The 25,327-nt window shown below is 33.9% G+C and overlaps 4 protein-coding genes across 4 annotated transcripts; 1 reads left to right on the plus strand and 3 right to left on the minus strand.

Annotated features, from left to right (window-relative positions):
• Positions 1-892: 892 nt before the first annotated feature.
• Positions 893-1,767, minus strand: LOC112096466. The gene is made up of 4 exons (XM_024179911.1): positions 1,732-1,767; positions 1,195-1,635; positions 1,045-1,107; positions 893-955 (listed from the first exon to the last, which is right to left on the minus strand). Exons 1-4 carry the CDS (start codon positions 1,765-1,767, stop codon positions 893-895), a joined length of 603 nt encoding a protein of 200 aa, XP_024035679.1.
• A 549-nt stretch (positions 1,768-2,316) lies between these two features.
• On the minus strand, positions 2,317-3,072 carry LOC112096467. The gene has a single exon (XM_024179912.1). The coding sequence runs from the start codon at positions 3,070-3,072 to the stop codon at positions 2,317-2,319; it is 756 nt and encodes a 251-aa protein (XP_024035680.1).
• Positions 3,073-4,938: 1,866 nt separating this feature from the next.
• LOC18034907 (DNA ligase 1) lies at positions 4,939-14,503 on the plus strand. Its single transcript, XM_006424394.2, has 16 exons — positions 4,939-5,886; positions 6,143-6,259; positions 6,721-6,822; positions 6,903-7,019; positions 7,736-7,966; positions 8,049-8,143; positions 8,478-8,565; positions 8,891-9,022; positions 9,876-9,988; positions 10,697-10,798; positions 10,896-11,029; positions 11,146-11,219; positions 11,328-11,384; positions 12,380-12,457; positions 13,846-13,923; positions 14,067-14,503. The coding sequence occupies exons 1-16, from the start codon at positions 5,053-5,055 to the stop codon at positions 14,133-14,135; spliced, it is 2,421 nt and encodes an 806-aa protein (XP_006424457.2). The 5' UTR covers positions 4,939-5,052; the 3' UTR covers positions 14,136-14,503.
• A 1,529-nt stretch (positions 14,504-16,032) lies between these two features.
• Positions 16,033-17,795, minus strand: LOC18035449 (protein enabled homolog). The gene is made up of 2 exons (XM_006424395.2): positions 17,596-17,795; positions 16,033-17,491 (listed from the first exon to the last, which is right to left on the minus strand). Exons 1-2 carry the CDS (start codon positions 17,647-17,649, stop codon positions 16,703-16,705), a joined length of 843 nt encoding a protein of 280 aa, XP_006424458.1. The 5' UTR covers positions 17,650-17,795; the 3' UTR covers positions 16,033-16,702.
• Positions 17,796-25,327: the final 7,532 nt, after the last annotated feature.

The following is a 25,327-nucleotide window of genomic DNA, read 5'->3' on the forward strand; positions in this document are numbered from 1 at the left end:
GAAAAATGACCTCCAGCAGCCACACAAGCATTAGTTCTATGGGTCGAGCTAAGAAACATGCAGAAGTAACCTGCTACCCTAAATATTGCAACTGTGGAGTACAAGCATGTGCTATGGTATCTACTACGACGGAAAATCCTAACAAATTATTTTGGATATGCAGGTATAAAAAGTGTAATTTTTTGCAATGGGCAGCAAAAGAAGATTTAGAAATGCGTAACAGCACATCTAGTTATGGCTTGAACCTAAATGAAGATGTACTGAAGATGAATGAAAGACTACGATGCATTGAAGCGGAGCTAAAATTGGTCATAGTTTTTATTTGTGGCCTCTTGATATGCTTATTTATGAGAAAGTAATGTAATAGAAGTAATTTAATATGTAAGCAAAGTCAAAAGTAATCTAAAGTACTTCTATTATCAATGGTAAAAAATAAGAGTTTGTGCGTGAAATGCCTATTCGCAGAACTGTCAGTTTGTGAATTCAAATATAACCACAGCAGCCTAATGCACTAATAATAGTTTGTGCAATCAACAAACACCACAGCAGTCTAATGCACTAATAATAATTTGTACATTTAAAAAAACACCACAGTAGCCTAATGTACTAGTGGCAGTTTGTGCATTTCAGATACATAATATCCTAACAATAACACTCTGTTAACCATCTATGATCTGTGAAGCTTGTGAGCCTTGAGTTGGATTTGGAGAAAGATTGTCAGCTTCATATCAGCCTGAACAAATATATATATATAACTTCAGTATCTATGAAGTATTCAGAAAATTATAACAATATCAAAAAACACCACAGTACCTCTTCTTGCTCTGCTACCTCGACCTCTACCTCTAGATGCCATTCATCTTCCTCTGTCACCTCCTCTTACTCTGCTACCTCAATCCATGTTACCTCTTTTTCCCCTACTATGCGTAAACCTCTCGTCTGGACTACTCACAGCCTATTTAAATTGAAATATATAAATATATAAAAAATTATGAAAAACCTACAACAAACTAAATATTATTCCATATTCAAACCAACATTTACCATTCTTTTTCTTCTTTTCGAAGTAGTTTCTGCATTAGAACTTTCTCCCGGCCCACTGAGACCCTATTTAAAATTATATATTTAACAAAAATTAATAAAGAATTAAGCTCGGTATACACAAAAATAATTTAAAAAGTAATACATTGATACCTGATTCTGAGCTCTTATTTGTCTTGCTATTGATGGCCTCAATGCGCACTTTCGGACATTGTGGTTCATCCCACTGCAAAAGGAGCAGCATACATAGAATGATCTGTTTTTTTTCACTGGCTCAGTGGCTGCCCTCTTCCTTGACTTCTTCGGCCTTCCAATCTTCTTAGTAATCTCAGGTGGAGAAAGTTTTGGTCTATCACACGGGTCCCAAGTAACCTTATCAGGAATTGGTTTAAACATCACAGCATAAGTGTTCAAGTATACTTGTTTCGTGAAGTATTTTGGCAGGTACTCTTCTGTTGTGTGTCTTGCATGACTAATTGCAGCCATAGCATGAGCACAGGGGAGTCCGGATAGTTCCCAATGACCACAGTCGCAAGACCTGCTCACCAAATCAATGATGAACCTCCTCGTTGGATAATAACTCTTGTCTTTAACCTGAGAGCAATAACACAATAATTAAAAGCATAGAGGGAAAAATAATGTCAGCTATATAAAAAAATATTTGAAAACAAAAATATTTCTGATTTATACCTGAAAGTGAAGATCACCAGAAGCCATTGCAGTCATCTTGCTTCCGGTCTCATAAGCATCATCTAATTCCTTTTTCACTCGAGGTGGAATATTGGACCAAGATTGTGCTTTTTTTCTTATTTTTGTGAATAGTATCATAAACATGCATCGGATTTCTTCAAGCATAGTCAGGCAAGACTTATCTCTATGGGGTAAGATCCAGCTGTTGAAGCACTCCGAAGTGTTATTACTTGTGCGATCTACTTTGCAATTCTTGTCATACGCATATCTTGACCAAGTAAACCCAGCAAGTTCTCTCTCCAACCACTGCCATGCCTCTAACTTCTATTTTTTCAACTTTTCCATTGCAGCTGCATGGTCAAACTTATTAGTGCTATTGACAGCTCTCCAAAATAAATTCCTCAAAGTAACTCCAGGATGATCTTTAGAGAAGTTAAAATATATATGTCTAGCACATGGCCTATAAAATGCAGTTGGCCATGTATTCCCAATTGCTCCCAACAAACCATTTTGCCTATCGCTGCAAAAGGTGATATGATCTGATCCATTATCGAAATACGAATGCAGAATTTCTAAAAACCATGTTCAAGTTTCAGTGTTCTCTATCTCACACACTGCTATTGCTAATGGAACCATTCCATTATTAGCATCCATACTTACAGCAGCTAATAGAACTCCACCATACTTTGATTTCAAATGACATCCGTCTAACCCAATGTATGACCTACAACCATTATGAAGCGCATTTCTTTGGGCTAGAAATGCCATAAAAAATCTCTGAAATAACATTTTTTCTGGCCTAGTTACTGCATCACAAAGTACTTTGCAAATTGCATCTGGATCATACTTCAGAATCACTGCAGCATATTGAAAGAGATCCTTATAGCCCCTTGCATGGTCTCCATGAATGTATGTCCTTGCCCTCTCTCTAGCTCTATACAGCTTCAAATTCCCTATCCTCACACCAAATGTCTCTTGCATAAACTCGTAAAGAACATAAATCTTCACATGGGGATCCACAACGACTTTGCTCTTTATTTTCTCTCTTATCCATTTGCTGGTCACATTCACTGACATTTCGGTCTGTCTGCAATCATGCTTATTCTGCAACTCTTTAATTACAAATCCACCCTTACCCCTGATTTTACCTCCCACCACATACCATGGACAACCATTAGTCTTGCATTTACCGTAAAATCTCATACGGTCATTGTGCACCTTTGTAATTTCAAAGCTTTTATCCACCATCACTTCACCCAACACCTTCCTAAAGTGGTCAACATCATCAAACACGTCTCCTAACCTCAGCCTATGCTTACCATCAGGCCTTGGCTTATACATATGCACTTCAATATAATTTTTCAATTGAGTAGTGCCCAAATCAAAATCTGAGTCAAATGTATTCGCCAAAAATTGAGGATCTGCATCAATTGATTCATCGTCAGAGCTAGATCCCCCATCAGCTAGATCCCCCATCATCCATAACTTTTGCATCCTCAGCTATGTTTTGGTGATTTATACGACTACCATCAGCAACAAATTCCTTGTCAAAATCTGACAACCAATCATCATCGTTGTTGTCATCAACATTCTGCTGAACATTCTCATTCCTAACAATTTGTGGTTCATCTCTGCCTTCACTCTTGGAAGGTGATTCATCTTCATCAGCATCAGTCTCACACCCAACATTCTCAGCAAGGTTTGGTTGTGGCCCATGAATGCCTCCAGGCCTAGATAGTGGTTCATTTCCACTTTCATTTACCCATGCAACTTGCTCTGCAGATAGCTGAACTTCTAAGGCATGTAGCAGGGATTGTATCACCCCACCAAGTTCTAAATCAGGACGTAGGGTTGGCAACACACTAACTTTAAATACTGGCACTTGTAATGAGTCATGTGCCGTGAACAATATCCGCAACATTGCATCAGTATCTACAATAACTTCCACATTATTCCTTGGGCTGGTGACAAGTAATTGCACACTTTCAGGAGTGGTTAACCCGTCTTCACTTGTAATCTTCACCACCTCATTCTTCAGCTGCAACAGACTACATTCATCTAGTTCAATCAACCCTTTACAATGGTTCTTGCCTTTGTAGATTAAATGTAGTCGTATTGATAACATTATCTGCAAAAAGCAACCAGTGAACAAAAATTGGTAACGTTAATTCTAGTAATATGAACATAACACAATTCACAACTTAATTATAAAAAGCAAACAATAACAGAAATTCTTATACTGGTAACAAGATCCACAAAAAATAAGAAAAAATTCTCAAAGCTAGATCTCCAACAATAACAGAATTAACAAAAAATTAACAAAATTCTAATGTCAGTACCATGGACAACGACAAAGAACACATTAACAAAAAATTATACTACAAAATTAATATTATAATCTATGAAATTCAAGTATTATTCACAACAAAAAACAATAACAATTTAATTAACGAAAAAATTAATTAACAATAAGCGAATAAAAAGGCAGAGTCAACAACTCACAGTTGAGAGCGCAAATACTAGTGGAGTCGACCGTCACTCAGCTGTGAGAGAGACAGATCGGAGACGGAGGTTTCAAAGTGGAGAGCGCAAATGGTAGTGGAGTCGACCGTCACTCAGCAGCGATGAAGAGAGATCGGAGACGGAGGTTTTAGAATGAGAGAGGGGGCCGGTCGATTTTGTTCTTAAATATTATGTCAAAACGCTCCATTTTGCTTCAACTCAAAATGTCTTTAATGCCCTTAAATCTGGAAATATCTTTTATGCCCTTATTACATCAGCAACATATCAGCAATTTTTTAACGTTGTTAACAGATTGGTAGTAAAATGATAACCGCGCAAAACTTTGGTAGTAAAATACACTTTTTGGTAAACTTTAGTATTGACATGATTTGTCAGTAAAACTTTAGTAGTAAATTAATAATATCCCAACAAATATTATTATTAATTTTTAAATATAAAATATAATATTATATACATATTTAAATTCAAAATACAATATTTTAAAATTATTTTTAAACCTTCAAAAATAATCTCAAACACAATTACACATAAGATTTTACATAATAAATAGAATAAAGACATAATTTATTAATAGCAAAAAAATTTTTATGGGAAGTGAAATGTTTCTTATCTTTTAGTCAAAATCTAAACTTTTATTAACCCAAAATAAATTTTTTTTTAAAAAAAAAAAAGCGACTGACAGAAGGTAAAATGACAACTTCAATTCCCGCCAAATTCTTGGCAGTCGACACTCCTCCGTCGTTCCCCTTCTCTCGGAGAATCAAATCTCTTGAGCAATTTCTTGGGTTTTCACAGTGAATGTTGCTAACTCTCCGTTCATGTTATCCTCTTCGCTTAACACCTCTCTCCGGCAACGTCGTCAAACCAACATCATTTTCTCGTCTTTCTTTCTCTGGTCACCACTTGTTTCAAAAACCTAAACCCCTCTCGTCTTCCCTAAACCCTAGAGGCAAGATGTCCTCCTCTGCTCCCAACGCTTTCCAAGTTCTCATGTCCGCCGCCGCAAAAAAGAAACCATCGCCTCAACCCAATTCCTCTTCTTCTTCTTCTTCTCCTAAAAAGCGCAGAACCCTAGACACCCAAAACCCTAAAACGACGAATTCAGTTGTAGGTGACAAAATTCAAGAAGTCGCTGAAGAACCCAGTAACGATCTCGTAAAACCCATTTCGAATCAAATTGATAATCCCACAGATTCTGAGAAGGAATCCCAACCCACTCCTTCACCACCTAAAAAACGCAAAGTCAATGTGAATTCGGTGAGTGCTAAGGAGAAGGTTGCGGAATTGAAGAGCAATATTGTGTTATTGAAGAAGAAAGCGGGTGAATTTGATCCCAAAATGGTTGCATGTTGGGAAAAGGGAGAGAGGGTGCCGTTTATTTTTCTGAGTTTGGTGTTTGACATGATATCGAATGAAACTGGGCGGATAGTAATTACTGATATTGTGTGTAATATGTTGAGGACGGTTATGGAAACGACGCCTGAGGATTTGGTGCCGGTTGTTTATTTGGCCGCCAATAAGATTGCACCAGCTCATGAGGGACTGGAGCTGGGAATTGGGGATGCTTCTATTATAAAGGCGCTTGCGGAGGCCTGTGGAAGGACCGAATCTCACGTTAAGAAGCAATACCAGGTAATCTTTTGCTGTTTTTTTATTGGTGCCGCAACATTGTGTATTAAGATATATTGTTTAATTAAAATGTTGGTTTTGATGAATAGCCTGAATTGGTCACCTGTGCTTTTTCTTGATATGTAGAATCCAAGAAACCTGTACATTTTCCTGATATGTAGAATCCAAGAAAATTAAGTGCTTCTCTTATTTGAGCAATTTTGATGTCACTTATACTTGATTTGATTTTGAAATGTGTTTTCATGTTTTTCATTGTTAGGAAATGGGAGATCTGGGTCTTGTTGCCAAGGCCAGTCGGTCCTCTCAATCTATGATGCGCAAGCCTGACCCATTAACCATTACCAAAGTTTTTGATACATTTCGGCTCATTGCTAAGGTGCACTCTTGTCATCTCTTTTCAGAATATCATCAGTTTAGTTTCAAATGTGAGTTTTGCCTTATTGTTATTGGGGTGAACTAGAGTTACAGCTTAGAAGACTCAATTTGTGTTAAATTGATTGTGATTTTGTTGAATGCAGCAGTATTTTAGTGTCTTACCCTGGCCTTAACATTGCTTGAGAATGGAAAGTTTTGGAACATAGATGCAGTAGTGATACACGTGCTTCTTTAGGTACCGGTTATAGTGCTGTAACTTGATCAGAGAAAAAACATATACATGGTTATTATCTTTTCCATTGTTGTCTCTCAATGAGGCTTTTTCTTTCCACTGTGGAGTAAATCGGCCATTGATATTTCCGAATAAGATAAATGCAGACAATTGATTTTGGATATGAGTTTCTTGTGGTTATTGCTTAATTGTTTTATAACTATCCCTTCTTATCTATTTACTCTTACTAGGAAGCTGGGAAGGATAGCCAAGAGAAGAAAAAGAATCGAATCAAGGCACTTCTTGTTGCAGCCACTGACTGTGAACCTCAATATTTGATTCGTCTTCTCCAGGTTGTAGTTTTGACATTTATTGTAAATTAATTTCTTAGTGTGTTTTTTCTATTCATGCTTTCTTTGGATTTATCTTGCAGTCAAAGTTGCGAATTGGATTAGCAGAGCAGACTCTCTTAGCTGCATTGGGACAAGCTACTGTTTATAATGAACAGCATTCTAAACCTCCTCCAAACATTCAATCCCCTTTAGAGGAGGTGAGTTGATGTTCTGCTGATTAGAAGAATGCTACCTCTCTAAGGCAACCGGCCATCATGAAATAGTGGATTGCCATTCTTTTTTTTATATTTATTCATTCTCTTCTTTTTCATTAGACTTTATAAGATAGGATCTTTCAGAACAAGGATCATCTGCTGGGAAGTTTTAACTGTTGCTATCATGGTGTTAAATCCACTTTAATCAGTTGTGATTTTTTTTCTTTCTTTCTTTGTTTTCTGGTAGGCTATGGCGAAAAATCTCCATACAGTTTCTTGTGTTTCAAGCATTTCAATGTTTTCGGTAGCATAGGTACTTTTGATGTGCAGTGCTTGAAATTTTATGATATAAGTTTTGAGTGACGATGAGAAGTGGCCTTCTGTTCTTATATTCTAAAATTTAACTAGTTTATCGAGCATAGTAATGTTTTAGTATTCTTAAGAAATTTTAATCCTTTTCCTTAAAAAAAAAAAGAAAATTAAATGTCCTGTTGTGGACAATGTTGTTTTTTGTCATACAATTCTTTAGGCTGATTAAAATGTAAATTTTCTTTTCTTTTACTATGAGATCATAGACTTGTATTTGCTGTATTCAAGGTATTCTGCCACTGTTAGCACTTCTAAAGTATATATAGGTGCAGAATTTCAACAAAGTAAGAGTATTTTCTGTTAGAAATTGCATAGATATTGTTTATCATTCCACTTTTGTCTCTGTGCAGGCTGCAAAGATTGTTAAGCAAGTTTTCTCGGTACTTCCTGTTTATGAAAAGATTGTCCCTGCACTTCTTACTGATGGCGTATGGAATCTTTCAAATACATGCAGCTTTACGCCAGGCATCCCAATTGGACCCATGTTAGCAAAACCAACCAAAGGGGTCTCTGAGATTGTAAACAAGTTCCAAGATATGGAATTCACATGTGAATACAAATATGATGGAGAGCGAGCCCAAGTAATACCTAGCTATGCTACATTTGGCTTTTTTCTTCTTTCGTGATGGATATTAAGTGATTAAATTTTCTTATTCCATGCAGATACATTATTTGGAGGATGGTTCTGTTGAGATATATAGTCGAAATGCTGAACGCAACACTGGAAAATTTCCTGATGTTGTTCTTGCTGTTTCAAGGTAAATAGCAATTCTGATTGATGCTATTTCTTGCATAATTTATTGATTATGTCTTTGAGACTTTATTAAGTATATTTGGTAGGAGGAATAAGTAGAAGTGCTATGAAGAGCTTCTAGGATTTAAATAAATGCCAAGGTCATCTCATTAAATTTTTCATGAGTGATTAAATGTTTGTATAAGAAGCTGTGTATAAACTGCCTTTTTGTGAAAATTCAAAACCCTTGAAGAGTTTTTTTTTTTTTCCTCTTATATTTGGCTGTCAACGTGGTTAATTCTGACAATTTAGCTATTGTGTGAAATTAGTTTTTGCTCAAATCTACTGCTTATTTGCAGATTAAAGAAGCCTTCTGTAAGATCATTTGTTCTGGACTGTGAAATTGTTGCTTACGATCGGGAAAAACAGAAAATCTTGCCCTTCCAGGTATTCTATTTGAAAACAAGTTTTCAAATCATAATTCTAGTTGCAATGTTGTGGGTGAGGTATAATTTTTAGAAACACATATGTTTGAAATTTTTGACATGCTATTCTTCTAACAATTACTCAACTCACTTCATGCTAATTGCCAATCCCCAAACATTGTATCCTTCCTGTGGTATATAAGCTACTTCAGCAATTTTTCCAAATGAGTATGCCACCGACTGCAGTGGTACAATCCGTTAAAACTATGCTGAGGCATACAATTCTAGATTGAGGTCTTTGTTTGGTTAAGATGGATGATATCTAAAATAGTGTATTTTTGTGGCAGACCCTCAGTACTCGAGCTCGTAAAAATGTCTCTCTCAGTGACATCAAGGTTGATGTCTGCATATATGCTTTTGACATTTTGTATCGCAATGGCCAACCGCTTCTTCAGGAACAACTGAGAGTTCGTAGAGAGGTATGTTTCTTTCAAGGCTCCTTTGAGTGGTATTACATGTCTCATTTTTAGGGTTTGTACCTGATGTTTGACTTGACATAATTGTTTTCCTTAATTGGACACAAAATGAAAATTGGTAGCACTTAGATCCATTATGGATAATTTATTTCATTTAAGGGACTTGAAGCATTTAAACACCAGTTCATATCACATCTGTTTATCTATTTATATTTTCTTATTAATACAAACTTCTGAGTTTCTTAATTTTTTAATTTTAAAAGGAAAAGAGAAAAAGGATTAGCCTGTGGGTAGATGGAAGAGCATGGTAGTGTGAGTGGAAGTCTTGGAGGATGATTCCTTAGGGGCAATGTTAAGTTTTACATAATTATTAAATCCAATGATTTTATTTCTAGTAAACAATAAATGGCGGGTCAAATGATATAATCCTTGGATTTTAGAGAAGATGTTAGAAGCAAATCATATTGGGCCACCTAGAATACCATATCTATCCCATGAGTTTCCCTACAGCAAAAGGTTGTTGTATTTGACAGTAGTCTTTGGTTTTGAACCTGGTGTACACGTCATGGGACTTTGGAAAAGTGATTTGTTTCTTGCAGACATGATGGTCCATCCATCATCCTTATTGCTGACTTTATCCTGTATTTCTATCCATTTGGCCTTTTGACATTGCTGTTAAATCTTCGGATAAAAAGTAGGTCTTGAATAAATACTACTCTCCCCGCTTTCTTTGCAATGATCCGGATTCTGATAAATACATATTTCAGCAGGGGTGAAGCTGCTTTATATAACATGAATGGTTGAGGAATCACTAATATGTTGGTATCCATAACCCTCTCGCCTTTTCTTTTTTCAGCATCTTTATGATTCTTTTGAGGAAGAGCCTGGATTTTTTCAGTTTGCAACAACTTTAACATCAAATGATCTTGATGAAATACAAAAGTTTCTTGATGCTGCTGTTGATGCAAGGTATTAATTCATGCTGTTAATGTTATTGAGTGGGAAAAAAAGACAGCCTCATTCGTAAGATAAAACTTATTTGCAGTATTTAGATGGTTTCATGCTGCATTTGGATCATCTCACAATGCTTTTTTCTTTTTCCCTCTTCCCTAGCGTGTTCCTCTTATTTGTAACACACTCAGAGGATACCAATTATTTGTTTGAGGTTGTCATTTTCCTTTGATTAGGATAAATCATATATATTCACTAAGCTGTGGTGGTCTGACTTTTTTCTTGCATTGTTTGAAAGACACATGCAAAACCATTTGTATTAAATGTTTGGATATTCCAGGATCTTAATTATTTTCCACTTTTTAATCAATCTTTGACTTCAACACTTCAAAAGTTTTGATGAAATTCAGAAACTTATTGTTATTGACTCTGGAGTTTGTTACAGCGGCTTAGCTCAGCTTTTGGATAGGATAACCTATTGGCATCCTCATATATGTCATGGAACTGTCCTAGATTTATTTTGGATGTGGAACAGAACTCAATTGGTTTGATTCTGGACAGCATGGAGCCTAATGTGTTACAACTTTAATGGGGTTCATATGTTGTTATTTGATGAGAGAATCTTATAAGTTATTTTTAATTTCTTTGTGAATGACATTGTTATGTATTTCATTAGAACATTAGATGTTCTAATTTTCTATGCCAATAATTCATCTTGGTTTGCAGTTGTGAGGGTCTAATTATCAAAACAATGGATCGAGATGCTACATATGAGCCTTCAAAGCGATCGCTCAACTGGCTAAAATTAAAGAAAGATTACATTGAGAGGTACACAAATTTATGATGATTCCTCCAATAAACACAGTTGATTTGAATGGAAACTTTGGTTATATGCATATATTTTGTTGCTGGTTTTGCTGTGCAGTATTGGAGACTCGCTGGATTTAGTACCTATTGCTGCATTTCATGGCCGTGGGAAACGTACAGGTGTTTATGGTGCCTTTCTGTTGGCATGTTATGACAGCAATAATGAAGAATTTCAAAGCATATGTAAAATAGGTGAGCAAAAATCTTGTTAGCACTACTATCTGAAGGCTCTGAAGTCTCTTTGACAATTAACCTTCTTAGTTTACTTATCACTTATTTTTTGGTGTTGACATTTGTTTCTCATTTAGGCACTGGATTTTCTGAAGCGATGCTTGAAGAACGTTCTTCCAGTCTCCGCTCTAAAGTTATACCCAAACCAAGGGTTTGTTTTCCTTGCTCTTTCCTTCAGTGGAGTCCGTAAGGAAATTGTGTATTCATTGAATTTTCTTTAATGTAGACTAACTAACTTTTACATCCATGCAAATTCCAGCCGTACTACCGGTTTGCTGATACTCTCAGTCCAGATGTATGGTTCGAGCCAACAGAGGTAAATTTTTCATCTTATCCCTCAGTTAAACGCCTTTATTTATGCCTTTGTTTTCCTTTTGAGTTTTATTCGGAACCTCTGTACTTTATTTTATCTTTTCAGTGATACAGCTCGGTGTTTCTTTAATTTTATCTCAACCTTCAGCTACAGCCCCAGAATCTGTGCTAGGTCATCTAAATATAATTCTCAGGCCACTAGTCTTGCAGTAGACATATAATTCTTGTGCAGCCTTCACCCGCCTTATGGGATATAGATTGAAGTCTTCTTTCTTAACATCCAATTTCATTTTTATCCTCACAATGGAAATACTAATTTTTTCCATCACGAGTCCTTAAAATTTTATCTTGTGTTATTTTAGCACTTGACCCACTTTTCCTTGTTAACTGCTATAGTATCTTTGCTCAAATAATTCTGTTAAATTTTGTTGCATTTTCACCAAACTTAAAAACCTTGCACAACATATACAATTATTTACACACGTGCGTTTGTTCAAATTATTGGTAATCAGAAAGAAAATGCTTTGTATTTTAAGAAAAATGTCAACTTTTAAGTCTTGCAGATAATCCAAAATTTCACCTGTGTTTTGGCAGATATTTTTCTCATTTATGCACGAGGTTGTCATTTTAGGTGCATCTGGTCACTCTTCTTTTTGTTGCTTGAAATCTTGATTCTTGATTGTTCCAGTAGAATGCATATGCGGCTTATGAACATGATGGATAGACTGAATAGAGTTTATTTATTCATTTCTCTTTTTTTCTTTTTTCTTTTTTGGTATGCGGGATAAAATACAGAGACCTGAAACATCAAATTCACCGGCAAGCATAGTTTATGACAGTCAAATCATGTGTTTACCCAGTTCGTATATGCCATTTTCCAGGTCTTAGTTTAGGTTTGTGCATGGTGATGTTTGTATCTAGAACTTGTTGGAGAGAATTTTGTTCAGTTTGGGTTTTATTTCCTTCAACTTTGTGACCCAAGAAAAAACTTTCTTACAGGTTTGGGAGGTGAAAGCTGCGGACTTGACTATTAGCCCTGTTCATCGTGCTGCCATTGGTGTTGTGGATCCTGATAAGGTTTTTACTGTTAGATTCTCAGTACTGGCACACTTATCTTTTCCTCTGCTTTTTTGCTTAGGGAATGGTTCTGTTTCCCCCTTCAATTTTTGGCTCTGTTTCCAACCTGGTATCCCATAATGAACTCTTCTAGGCAACTAGCCATTACCAGGGGTGGCTTTAGGTATAGGCGAACAAGGCAGTCGTCTAGGGCCTCATATTTTAAGAATGCCTCATATTTTTAATATTTCTTTAATAATTCTCTAATTAATAAAAATTTTAATATGTATTTTAAAAAATCAAAAAGTTTATTAAATATCTATCTATTCTTAATTATCCTACAATTAAGAAATATTTTTGATAAAAAAATCTATATTTGGGAACCTTAATTTTAAGGAAATATAATTAATAATATGATTTAACCATTAGTTCATGCATTATTAATATTTCCAAAAAATTATTTACCTTTTTAATTATTCAATGTTAGAATCTTGACTTTTAGTATTTCTTTTAATTTTTATTAAAAACCTTATAATCTCAAGAATTAGTAAATGAAAAAAACTTCTTGTTCTTTTCTCTACAAAGAAAATTATTATATTCATTGGTTCATTTAAAATAATTAGTTTCTTAAAATATAAAGTCCGTTTTTATTTTTGAACATCAATTTATCATTTCAAATTTTTATATTCTATCGTTTTAAATATTATATTTGAAAATAATATTGTCTTTATTTATTTGTTTGTTTGTTTTTAACGGTTTTAATGGAATACAAAAATATATCTTCTTGACTATTTTTTAGGTTCTATTTTTAAAATTTTTTATCCTTTTTTAATTATTGTTGAAATTCAAGAATAAAAGATGAAATAAATTTTGATCCTTTTTATATATCTTTAAGTATTGAAATTGTAAAATAAATAAAGGCCTCATAAAAAAATTTCGCCTAAGGCCCCTCTGACTCTAAAGCCGGCCCTGGCCATTACTTGATTCTTCTTTTCCCCTTGACACACTTTACTAAATCATGCGTCTAACACATAGCATGTTGAAATGCTTCACTAATACCAAAGTTAATTCGCAGTTATTTTTATTGGAAGTTTGTAAAATCAGTTAGTTATGTTCAGGATGGTAGAGATGTTGTATACAAGATACTTTTGTGATAGCAGGTAAGGTTGTTTGCCTTCAGCATGCCAGTCTTATGGGTTCAGGTTGTTTGATTGCTGTATTTACTGACTTCTATTGGTTTCTTGTGTTCAATTGTGAGTTAAGGTTAGAGAAGCTGGCAACCACGCAAATTGCATGCATGTGCATGTGCACGTGTGGTTTCAATAAAGACCATTTTTCCTTTACATGGAATTAAAACTGTTGCTGGCTTGACTTCCGTTTGATTTTCTTTTCTTTTTTTCTTTGAAAAGGGCATTTCTCTCCGGTTTCCTCGCCTAATTCGTGTTCGAGAAGACAAGACCCCAGAGCAGGCTTCATCATCTGAGCAGGTGAATCACAATGCTAGTTAAATTGAAATGAAGGAAAAGTGTGGAAAGAAAGAACAAACTATTTTAAGTTTTTAAAAGAAATGATTTATGTTTCCATCATTTGTAACTGACGTAGATATTTTCATCTTTCCCGTTTATTTCAGGTGGCAGAGATGTATACTGCTCAAAAACTCAATCATCCAAACAATCAAGATGACAATGAAGATGATTGAAGGCCTGGATCTCAAGCTGCATTCATTTTTGAAGATCTTTTCTTGTAAACTTCAGCTGGGTTGTTGCACAAATCCATGTATCTGATCAGAACTGTTTTAGAACCAAAAATCTGATGTATAGCTGGGTTATTCCTATCATCATTAGTGGTCAACTGGACGTGAAAGGTCCTGGATATACTGTATAGGAGTCATAATTTTCATTCTAAAATTAATCCTAATTGGATTTTGAGTATCTCAAAAAAAAAAAAAAAAATATCTGCAGTGAAGTACAAGAAAAAATGTAGTTGGTGCTGAGAACTTAATTTGTTAGAACGTATATGGTACGGTTATTTTTTCGCTCCAGGAACCAATTGTTCATAACAATTGCTCATAAAAATGCATGTGATGTTTCTGCTTTCTTCTTTTTTTGTTTTTCCTTTTTTTTTTTTTCTTCCATTCTAATATCTTTAGAAGTTTAAAAACGTGGAACTTTTTAATATGATTTGGAAGGGTTATCAGGGAAACTTTTTCTACTCATAAACATAATGTGATTGTGAAGCCGTCAAACTAGTTTGCTTTTTGCTGGTTTATCAGGCTTGCTTGCCAATGATTCAACCTGGAGATGGAATTTTTTGTAGATGCTCCTGCTATGGTTTTTGTTGATTGCGGATACTGTCTGGGTGTTCTAAAGTAAAAGAAAACTTGTACCCGCTCGGCCGAGAAAGACTTTAAAGGGGTAAAAGTAAGAGGATAGAAAATTGGTCAAGGTTTAGTAATCGAGAAAGCAAGACCTAGAAACTGGGTGAGAGTGACCGGACACCATGAGTACCGAGTTAGTAGGTCTGGTCCTGATCAATGTCTTTTAGGGGTCAAAAATTAACATTTAAATTTCTAAGCCCTGTTGCCGTGTGGACCAGGCTAGACTAACCCGAAAAGGTTTTTGGTTTTCAGCCTAACATTTCAACCCGTTCACGGGGTTTAAAGTCTCTTTCGCCTTGCTTTTCAGATGAGGTTTAGCTCTGTTTTGTGATCACTTGGGACTTAGAAGATATTGGCTAACCTCTGGGACAGTCAGTTTTCAGTGCTGCAATAAGACTGGCATCAAGTTGCCTTGGGCCTTCCGAGTGCTGTCTTTGTCTCTTATAATTATCAGCTTTGTAGATTCTACGTTCCCACCTTCTAACTTGACTTGTCAAAGCTCGTTGTTATGGGTCTTTTTCAATAGTCGGATGTTCACTGTAATAATACGATACACAGGAATTCTCGAGTCTTCAACCTTAAAAAAAGGAGTGAGGGTGGCAGCAATCTAATAATAAAAAAGTGATTTTGCAAAATCATTAACTTGAATCACTGCATACACACGCGCGAGCGCACAAATATACTGTTCTTTTTTTGTGCTCATTGGATGATGCGGACCGGTAGCCTAGGCATAATTGGGATATATATGTAAACCTATCAAATCAATGGTATATTTTTTTTGTGAAAAATCGTTGGTGCTAGCACGCTGGTTACTCCATTGAATTGCTGATTGGTAAACGTGGCTCCAATGAGACTTACAATTTCAACTAACAAGAAGTAAACAGAGGTTGAAGGAAGTGGGAGATGGTTAAACCAATACCTGCTTTGGATTTGGAGTTGGATGATTTCGCCCAATAAACAACTTTCATTAGGTTGATTTTGTATTGGATGATTTGGCCCAATAAACGACTTTCATTAGGTTGATTTTGTGTTGAAACAAAAAAATCTAAGCACGGATTGGCCAACATTGTTACCCCTGTCTCCCTCCGTAATTCAATCTCATAGGCTGACTGACATTAACGGCATATTTTGCAACAAGAAGTTGGTGCTAAAATGAGCATAAAACGTAAACAAGTCACAAAAGTGAATAAAGTGGGGGCAGATGGAAAAAAAAAGATGCTTAGTAAAATCAGCAGTGTATATATATATATATATATATATGATCTCGAGAAACATAAGATTACATTACAAACTAAAATAAAATTAATCAAACTTTTTTTCTCCCTCTGAAAAAAAGAAGACTAATTAAAATAATCATACAATCACACTAGTAGTAGATCCTGATTCTGATTTGTGGGTTCCACTCAAACCCGACAACAAGCTAGGGTTGCTTTACCAATCTTCCAAACTCGAACAACAACTCCACACCCATCTATCTCCACTGACAGTCTTTGATTTTGATCACTTGATCGTCTTCCACTCTCTCAATCCAAAAACACAAACACAAACTCACACACACGCACACACAAAAAAAAACACTTGGTAAAACAAGATCGCTAGTGTCTTTTTAGAGTTACATTTTACAGGCCATGCCCATGCCACAGCAAATTTGTACCAAACAATTGCAATTTTGCAATATGCCTAAAGGCTAAAAACAAGCTCGTTAATTTGGGGTAGCAAAGAAACCTCTGTACAAAACCTAGATCATCAGTCACATAAGCGCCCTGTCCCTGCCCCTGCCTCTGCCTCTTCAATCGTCCCTAATCTATAATTTATATTAGAAGTGGTAGATTAAATATAACTGAAAAATTAAAATACTATATAGAGGCTAGTCAATGAATGACTCAATCTCAATTGAGGATGAGTCTTTGGTATTTGGTTTCAGTAGCAGAGTCTGAGCCATCACAAAGAATCCTTTTTCTATTGACTTTACCACAGTTGTTTAGCATGTTGCAACCTGGAATGTTGCCCAATGAGTCTTGCTGGAGGAGGAGCTGGGGCTGCGGTGGTGGTGGAGGCGGCGGCGGTGAAGGAATGGTCACTGGTGGGATCTCAAAGGACTCAAGTGGTGGGGGTGGGTGTCTCCATTGAGGCAGTGGCCCTGCTAAGAGAAGGGTTTGTAAAAGGGGGCCTGCTTTCATTACAGCCTGTAAAAGCTTCCCCTTTTCAGGTAATGGCTTCTCAGGCTGTAACTCAATTGCTGCTTCTGGTACGGACTTTGGTCCTTGTGCTTGTGCTTGTTGTAAATTTTGTGATGGCAGTTGTGGAATTGGGTCAATGACTGGAGATGAAACAATGCTTTCTTCACAATCTGATGATGAGAAGCCATTGTTGGAGTCAATTCCCCTTCTGGGTTCATCTTCAATGCTTGAAATTCCCGACAAAGGAGCAGCTGCTTGTTGTTGCTGCTGTAGTTGCTGCTGCTGATGCTGTTGTTGCTGTTGAAGCAAAATCTTCTCACAGACAAGTCTTTGGTATTTCTCTTGAGCAACATCTCTTTCTCTGATGACTTTACTCAACAGATCTTTGAGATGAACTAACTGATCATCTCTCTTTTTGAGCTCCTCTTGAACTGCTAGCCTTGTCTGTTCCAGCTCCAGCGTTGTGTACAAAAGCGAATGCCTTAGATCTTCCATACTCTGCACCACCACAAGCATAAAACTTAGTTAGTACCAAAATCTTGCAAAACAAAACACACACCACCTTTACACATAACTTAATTATAAACAAAGAAATGTGATACCTTTCCTTGGCAGTAGTAGGCAAAACTGAGAAGAGGGTTTCGTTGATTATCCATGGACTCAGTAAAGAAATAGAATTTAGCAAGAAATTTTGGTACTTTTTGAGAAAGAGAGAGAGTGGGAAAGAGGGGCGTTTTTGGGAGGGTTTATGAGTGAGTGGTACTTCTTGCAGGTCTTATTATAAGTAAGAGTTGTTGCCACTGTTTTCTTTTTCTTTTTTCTTTTTTTTCTTTTTCCCCCCCTTCAGTTGCTGTTGTTGTTGCGGGTGTTAATTTTTTTTTCCTCACTGGTGGTGTATACAAATACAAAAGCACAAAAGGCCAAAAAGCCTAACAATAATAATAATCCTATGCTGACTCTCTCTCTCTCTTTCTCACTCAATCCAGTTCAGTCTTTTGTATCCTGTTACCATCCCCAAAACTTGTAGCGAGAAGAATCACATCTCAGCGGTAAAAGCGGGGCTACAATTCCGAAACTAGTCTTATGTTTTCTCTTCCCTTTTTCACTACAGTTTTGTTTTTTTTTTTTTTAGTGCTTACTACACGCATTCATCTATCAATCTCTACGATAAATCTGTGACTATGGTACTCAAATGTTACCATATTCCAGAGCATCGATATCGTCAAATGATAAGATTTTGTTAACTTTGTAACCTCGTAATAGTATCTAGATTGTGGAATAACAAGTCGGATTCTTTTGATAGATGATTTTGTTAACTTAAGATGTAAAACTTATAACTTACAGAGAGATGTAATATACTCGAGGGTTGTGTTTATTTACCATAAAAATGATTTAGTAGACAATGTTGATTAATGAATTATTTCCGTTGTTTGTTAATTCATCGTTCATATCATTACTCAGAAGAAAAACAATAAATTATAACTTGTCAACTTAAAGTGAATTTAAACAGATAATAATAGAATGTTTAAGTTTTAACTAAATATACTATAATAATGAAATATAAACCTTAGCTAAAGTCTTTGAGAAATAATAATTGAAGCGTGTTGATTAATGATAAATTTCAAACATTTTCAACACCATGAAACTAATTTGTAGCATGCTGTTTGCTTTTGCTTGGGTAAATAATTGAGTTAATTTTACCATGGTGAATTCTCTCCCGCTACGCAACAAAATTTGTGTAAAAAATTTTGGCACGTGGGCTGCCTGACGTTGTAAAATCCAAACCGTGTTAATCTCTTGGGTTTTTTTTTTCTTTTTTTTTTATAAATTTTGACTGGATTAATCGGCTGTTACTGAGCTGATTTTTGTATTTTACTTTTCTGGGAAAACAAGGTATAAATTCTGGGGGGAAAAAAAAAGTCGTTTAAAAATTTCTTTTGGTATGTTCCATTTTTTGTTTATTTATTTCAACGAGAAAGCTCCTCACGCGAAAAACACAAATAATAAAGGGCCGTAGTCTGCTGAACAAATTTGACTGTTTCACTACTATTACTAAATGAAATTAAATTAAAGATAATATTAGGTATAGTTCTTTTAACGTTTATTTGGAAACTCGAGAGAATTTTCGTTTTCTTGGTTTTAGAAAAAAAAAAATTTGTAGCCCCCAATTGAAAAATGAATAATCTACTCAGCCCAATTTGGTCTTCCCACTTTTCAATTTTTCATATTCTTTATTTGTTCGTGGAATAATGTGCCAATTCATGTTTTAGAAAATAAAATTCTTTTGTTTAATAATTAAGTTCAAAAGGTAGCAGTATAATAGTTCCAAATGTCATTTGACATTGTAGATAAGAAGTAAAATAATATTAATATATTTTTAGAGCATTTGAATTACAAATTATAGTTATTAGCTTTTTTTTTAATTACATGAAATTAATGCTCAGATTACAACTCATATTATATGAGATTTACAACTAATATTTACATCTACCCCTACATGTGTCGTGGGGGCTCGAATTACTGCCCTCATAGTTGTGAGTGTAGGGTCCTAGCCATTGGGCGAAATGCCCAGGGATTATTAGCCCTTTTAAAATCACTAAACTCTCTCTCTCTCTCTCTCTCTCTATATATATATATATATATATATATATATATTAGCGCAACTTATTTTTAAGATTTTATTCTGCAACAAATAACTTCCAAACAAATTAAATTTGAAAGATACCAGAGTTTATAATTGAGATTTGAGCTCCTAATTAATGAAATTTAACCGAAAAAAGCTACGAATATCATTATTAGGTTGGCAATGATATTATTTCTATAGTCGGAAAACTTTGAAACTAAAGATTATATGCCCAAATCTAAATATGACACCAATAATCTAATGTCAACCTCAAATTAAATGGAAAAAGATTGTAGTTTCTTTACATTAAGAAGTACTTCAAATATTAATTGAATTTGAGCTCTTAAATGGGGAAATTTGATAAAAATGTGATGAAAACGTTAGATTGGTAATCACTTGATTTCGGGTAAGTCGAAAAAATGTGAAATGAGATATTATCATTTGATCTCAATCTGACACAAATAAATGTTTATCCTAGACCTTAAGATACATACTTTGAGAAAATTAATATTTGAAGTATTTCTTAAACAAGAAACACATTTTTTCATTATAAAATTGTTTTACTCAAATAAACGAAATCATATTCCAAGTTTGATGCCAAATGGATCCCAACATTCACTTGGTCTCTTATAGTATTAAGTTTTTCAATTAAATCATTTATATTTTATACCCACATTTTAAAAATCTTTATTTAAATAGTCGTTATAAAATCCTATCATTGAAACCGTTAAGCATGTAAAAACTTTTATTTTAATTAAATACTCTTGTCACGTTCTCACATTTAGTAAATATTTCACATCTTCTTTTTTTCAAATATTACATTGCTTAGCATAATACAATTTAATTGATAAATAAACTAGAGCAAGCTCTATCGCAACCAAAAGCCGAGCCCTCAACCAAAATTGGAATCCCAGCTTAATTAATACTCATCAAGATTTGTCTCAATCTATTAAAGGTAAAGACTGACCTAAAAATCTACTCCTGAAGAAGGGATATAAATATACTCCTACGAACATAAAATGCTCGAACTCTCAACCTCTAGATTGGGACAAGAAGGTTCCCATCATTTTACTAAAACGCACTAATTCACGAGTGCTAATTTATATGCATACTCCCTTCTATTTGGAAACTAAAAAACAAGAAGGCGGAAAAAAGAGGCCATTTTTTTTCCCGCAAAGGAACACTATCTATATTGAAGAAATGGAACTAAGAACTGTTCTACCATCAGGAAACAATTATCATCATCCGCATGTCTTCTTTGACAAAACCCGAAAAAACAAATTAATGATAGAAACTATCAAATACATTGGCATCGCATGCCACTCGTTTTTTTTGACTTGTGGAATGTTTGCATGTGCCATAAATTCTCACCATGCATAGAATAATAATAGTAATAATAATAACAACAATAACTAGACTAATAAAATTGTGTGTGCTTGTGTATATATATAAATATCTTCGATCTATTTTGGTATGTCATGTTCACAAGAATAAATAAGGGTCAATGGTTTGGGTTTTATTAGTCACAAAAAGGAGCTGGTAACCAAACTTTCTCACCGATCTTTGCCCTAAAGAAAGGTAACGGGGACCACTTTTGTTTTGAACATCAAAAGTCATCCGTGTGAGTATGAGCTAGGCTTCCATTTGACTATTTTGTGACTCTCTTGCTCACTTATAGAAAATATTTAATACTTTGAAGATGATTGATTGCTCGTTTGAGAGTGGTTTTATAAATAAATAAATGAGGTTAAGCAAAAGAAAGAGAATTTAGGTATGGATAATTTCCGAAAATCTTATAAGAGAACTTTGGTGCCGATGGATGATTTCCGAATATGAACAAAATATTAGGTACGGATATGTTTTATATGAGAATATATAGGACTTTTTATGTTACAGAAAAAGTATTAAGCTTAAAATTCAGAAAATGTTATTTAAATTAGACCAACAAACCGTCTTAATTATTTGAACTAGTTGAGTTCAGTCACATTTAACCATAATATATATAATTAATATGTGACGGGTGTATATAAATATGGTTTTTAGGGATGACAATTTTTCCTGTTAGGATCCCGTTTGAGACGGGATTGAAACATATTTTTGTCCCAAAAAAATAAAAGGACGGGACTTGGACATTTTTTTATCTCATTTGCATATACGAGAGTACGAGACAAGATTGAGATTGGCAAATCCTATTCCATTCCATCTCATTACCAACCCTAGCTATTGGTTCGTTTTATTATTATATTATTGAATTATTAGATATTTAATATGGTTGAAATTGATTGCTATCCAAATCTATAGTTTTTTAAGTGTAAGTCTTAATATTAATGTGTAATGGAAGCAAACAGACAAATAAAAAATATTAGTATAAAATTATATTTGAACGTGCGTGCAGTCAAAATAAAACTATTATTTGATTATTCTACTTTGTATTTATTTAAAATTTTTACTATATTGAATTATGATAACCCTTAAAAGAAAAAAAAATGTCAAAATTTATTTATTTACATTTGGTACTGTTCAGGACAATGAAATGGGACGAGATATTTAACGGAACGGGACTAAGATAAATTTTTATCCCAAAAAATTAAAAGGACAGTAATGAGACTTTTTTTTATCCCACTTACATATATAAGACATAATTGGGATTGACAAATCTTATTCCATCTCATCCCATTGTCAAGCCTAATGCTTTCGTTATCATGAGCGTTAATGCAAATAGTCTTCGAGATAGAAAGTAACATTACCCACATCAGTTAAAAAAATTATGGTGAAGGTTCCTGAATTTCATTAAAGTGTGCGAAAGCTGTTACATTATATGGTGTAATGTTGTATGCAAATTCATTGTATAGGCTACATGGTATATTAGTGTTTTTATCATTCTTCATTCAATTAACTAATATACCATATGGTGTGTACAGTAAATCAACATTTTAAAATATGCAAGCATCTGTACCTGACATTATATAGATAATGTAATATAATATAATATAATTCTGTAGTGTGGGCACCAATAGACAAAAAAATATAGTCTCTTAACGTAATGAAATCTTTTTTTTTTTTTGGTATTTTACTAACATCCTCACTTTAACAAAATGAGAATGTCTTCATTAGAGAATGACTCTATATATGTGTGTTTGTGTAGGATAAATTACTTTACATTAGAATGAGTGTTTTTAATTTATCTCGTACTTTAAAAACTTAAGAGATCCCTATTAGAAAATTATATATAGAGCGTCATACCCAAGTGTGGATGCCCTTGCTAGAATGATTATATATATTTAAAAACTTATATTTTTTATTTGTTAGTGACATCGTCACTTTCTTCATTTTAACAAAAAAAAGATATCCTCATTAGAATATATTTTTTAATTTATTCATTATTTTAATAACTTAAGGGATCCGTTAAGTTATTAAAATAATAAATAAATAAGTAAAACATACACTTCATTATATTGTGTCCTATGGTGTATTAGGGCACATGTTTTTTTAATTTTTTTTCTTACTTTAGATCCCTTATATGAGGTTTATCAAATATAATTTAAGTAAATGAAAAATTCTACAACGTCTTTCTTCCTTGCGAAATGCGAGTGGAGTAGAGACATCCCTCCTCTGTAAGGGGTATTTAGATGGGCATGTACTTCATAGAATAAAAATGTAATAATATAAGTCCCATGTATATATCTGATTGTAAATATCAGTGTAATGACCTGCTGTCATAGCAGTTGTATATATCTCTGTGTAATACAGTAACCAACTGATGCTTAATCAGTTTCAAAAAAATAAATGAAAAATTCTATATGTAGGACAGGTTTACGATATGAGACTCTCAAAAAACATTCTCTAACATTACCATGAATTACTCGTTTGTGTTGATTAGTTTAATATGCATGTGTTTGGTGTATGCTTTTGATGGGTTAGTGATTGTTAATAAGTTATTTAAAAGGGTACATTTGTGGAAATAGTTTTTTCACTTCGGAAAAGGAATGGGGAAAATCCATAAGTTTCAAATCAAATGGAATCAATAAAATGGGCACCGTGCCTTTATGTCCCATCCAAGGGGCTAATTATATTTGTCCATTTTCGTTTCAACTTTTTCACATTAACCTGCATATGCAAGGCGCAAGCTTATGCCCTAGGTAACCCCACCTTTAACCATCAAGTCTAGATTCCCTTTTTCTTAATAATTGTTTTTTTTTCTTATTATGATTATATTGTTAAATTCCAAATATAGATAATAATAAGTGCTAAACGTGTGTGTTTACCAAATACTTCATTTATTGTGAAATGTGAATCGATTATTAGTATGTTGTATGATCAAAATAAATTTTAATCACATGGGAGAGTTGTTTGGCTTGTGTATGCACCCATGAACCATGTACAACGTTGTTTATAAACTTGAATAATTATGAACGTAGTTAAACCAAAAGAAAATTATGTAATCTTTTGATGATATTATCAAGATCCCATCATGATAAATAATGTAAATCTTGTTTGGAATTGAGGTTGGATAGCTAATCTTAAAAGTTACAGTACTAGATTATTTGGTAAACACTACCTGCTGCAGTTTGGAAGCTGTATTAATATGATTTTTTATTCATATGATAAAAATTCTATTATATTTTTAATAATTTTATTTAAAATTATTATTTAAAAATCATATTTACTATATATTATTAACTTTTATTTTATAATTACAATTATTTTTTTCCTCACAACAACTGTACATTTTAAGTTATAGCATCTCAATCCGACGTAATGTTTGAACAATCTAATTTTGGAAAACTAGGCGGTGGCCTCAAAAAGTGCATGTTACACAATTTGAAATATGAAGTTGACGGGTCAAAATTCGAAACTAACGTAACATGTTTAACGGTACAAGGCATATGTTAGCAGCCTCATTCTTGTCATATATACCTCATTACACAAACAGAAATTTGATTTTTTTGGACAAATTAAAATAAAAAAGTAAAACCATGTGTGGTTTCTTATTTTATGTTACTAAAGGTGTCTAACATTTCATGTTCTTTTATTAGCAATCATAAGAGTATTTCTTAAGTGGCAAGCAAAAGAATTTATAACTTGTTTCATGTTTATATTCTTATCCACAGTTGAGAAAATTAAATTAAATTCACTTGAACTTTTTATCCATTGACAAAAGTAGTCACTATTTTGAGTTTCCCATGTGGTGTTTATATCAGGCATGTTATGAGATAATAATGATGATCATTATAGTCATAATAATAGTGTACATGCCAATTGCTAATAATTATCTTAATTAATAAATAATATAAAAGACAATTAACACGATCGAGAGACCCCATCAGAATAAAGAATTTTATTTCATCTTCAATTGAATTTTTTTTTTAAAAAAAAAAAAAAAAGTAGCAGACGACAAGAAGTATCATAAGAGAATTACTTTTACCAACATAACTATTCATTATACTTTAAATTATGAATATTTTTAATTATTCCACACACACAATAAAACTATTGCAAGATGAATATTTTGGTGGGCACCCATTGTTTCAATCATGCAAAATGGTCCACATTTATCGTATCTAAAATGTGGTGCGGCTGGTGCCCGAACCATGATCTGGTTGGCAACATCGGCAGCACAATTCTATTGTCAGAAGAAATTAAAATAAGTTAATTAGTAACTGAATTAACAAACCATAATAAGGTTACCCAAATGCGATACCTTGACTTAA

This window comes from Citrus clementina, unplaced genomic scaffold (genome assembly GCF_000493195.1).
Source record: "Citrus clementina cultivar Clemenules unplaced genomic scaffold, Citrus_clementina_v1.0 scaffold_8, whole genome shotgun sequence".
Classification (NCBI taxonomy): Eukaryota; Viridiplantae; Streptophyta; class Magnoliopsida; order Sapindales; family Rutaceae; genus Citrus; species Citrus x clementina.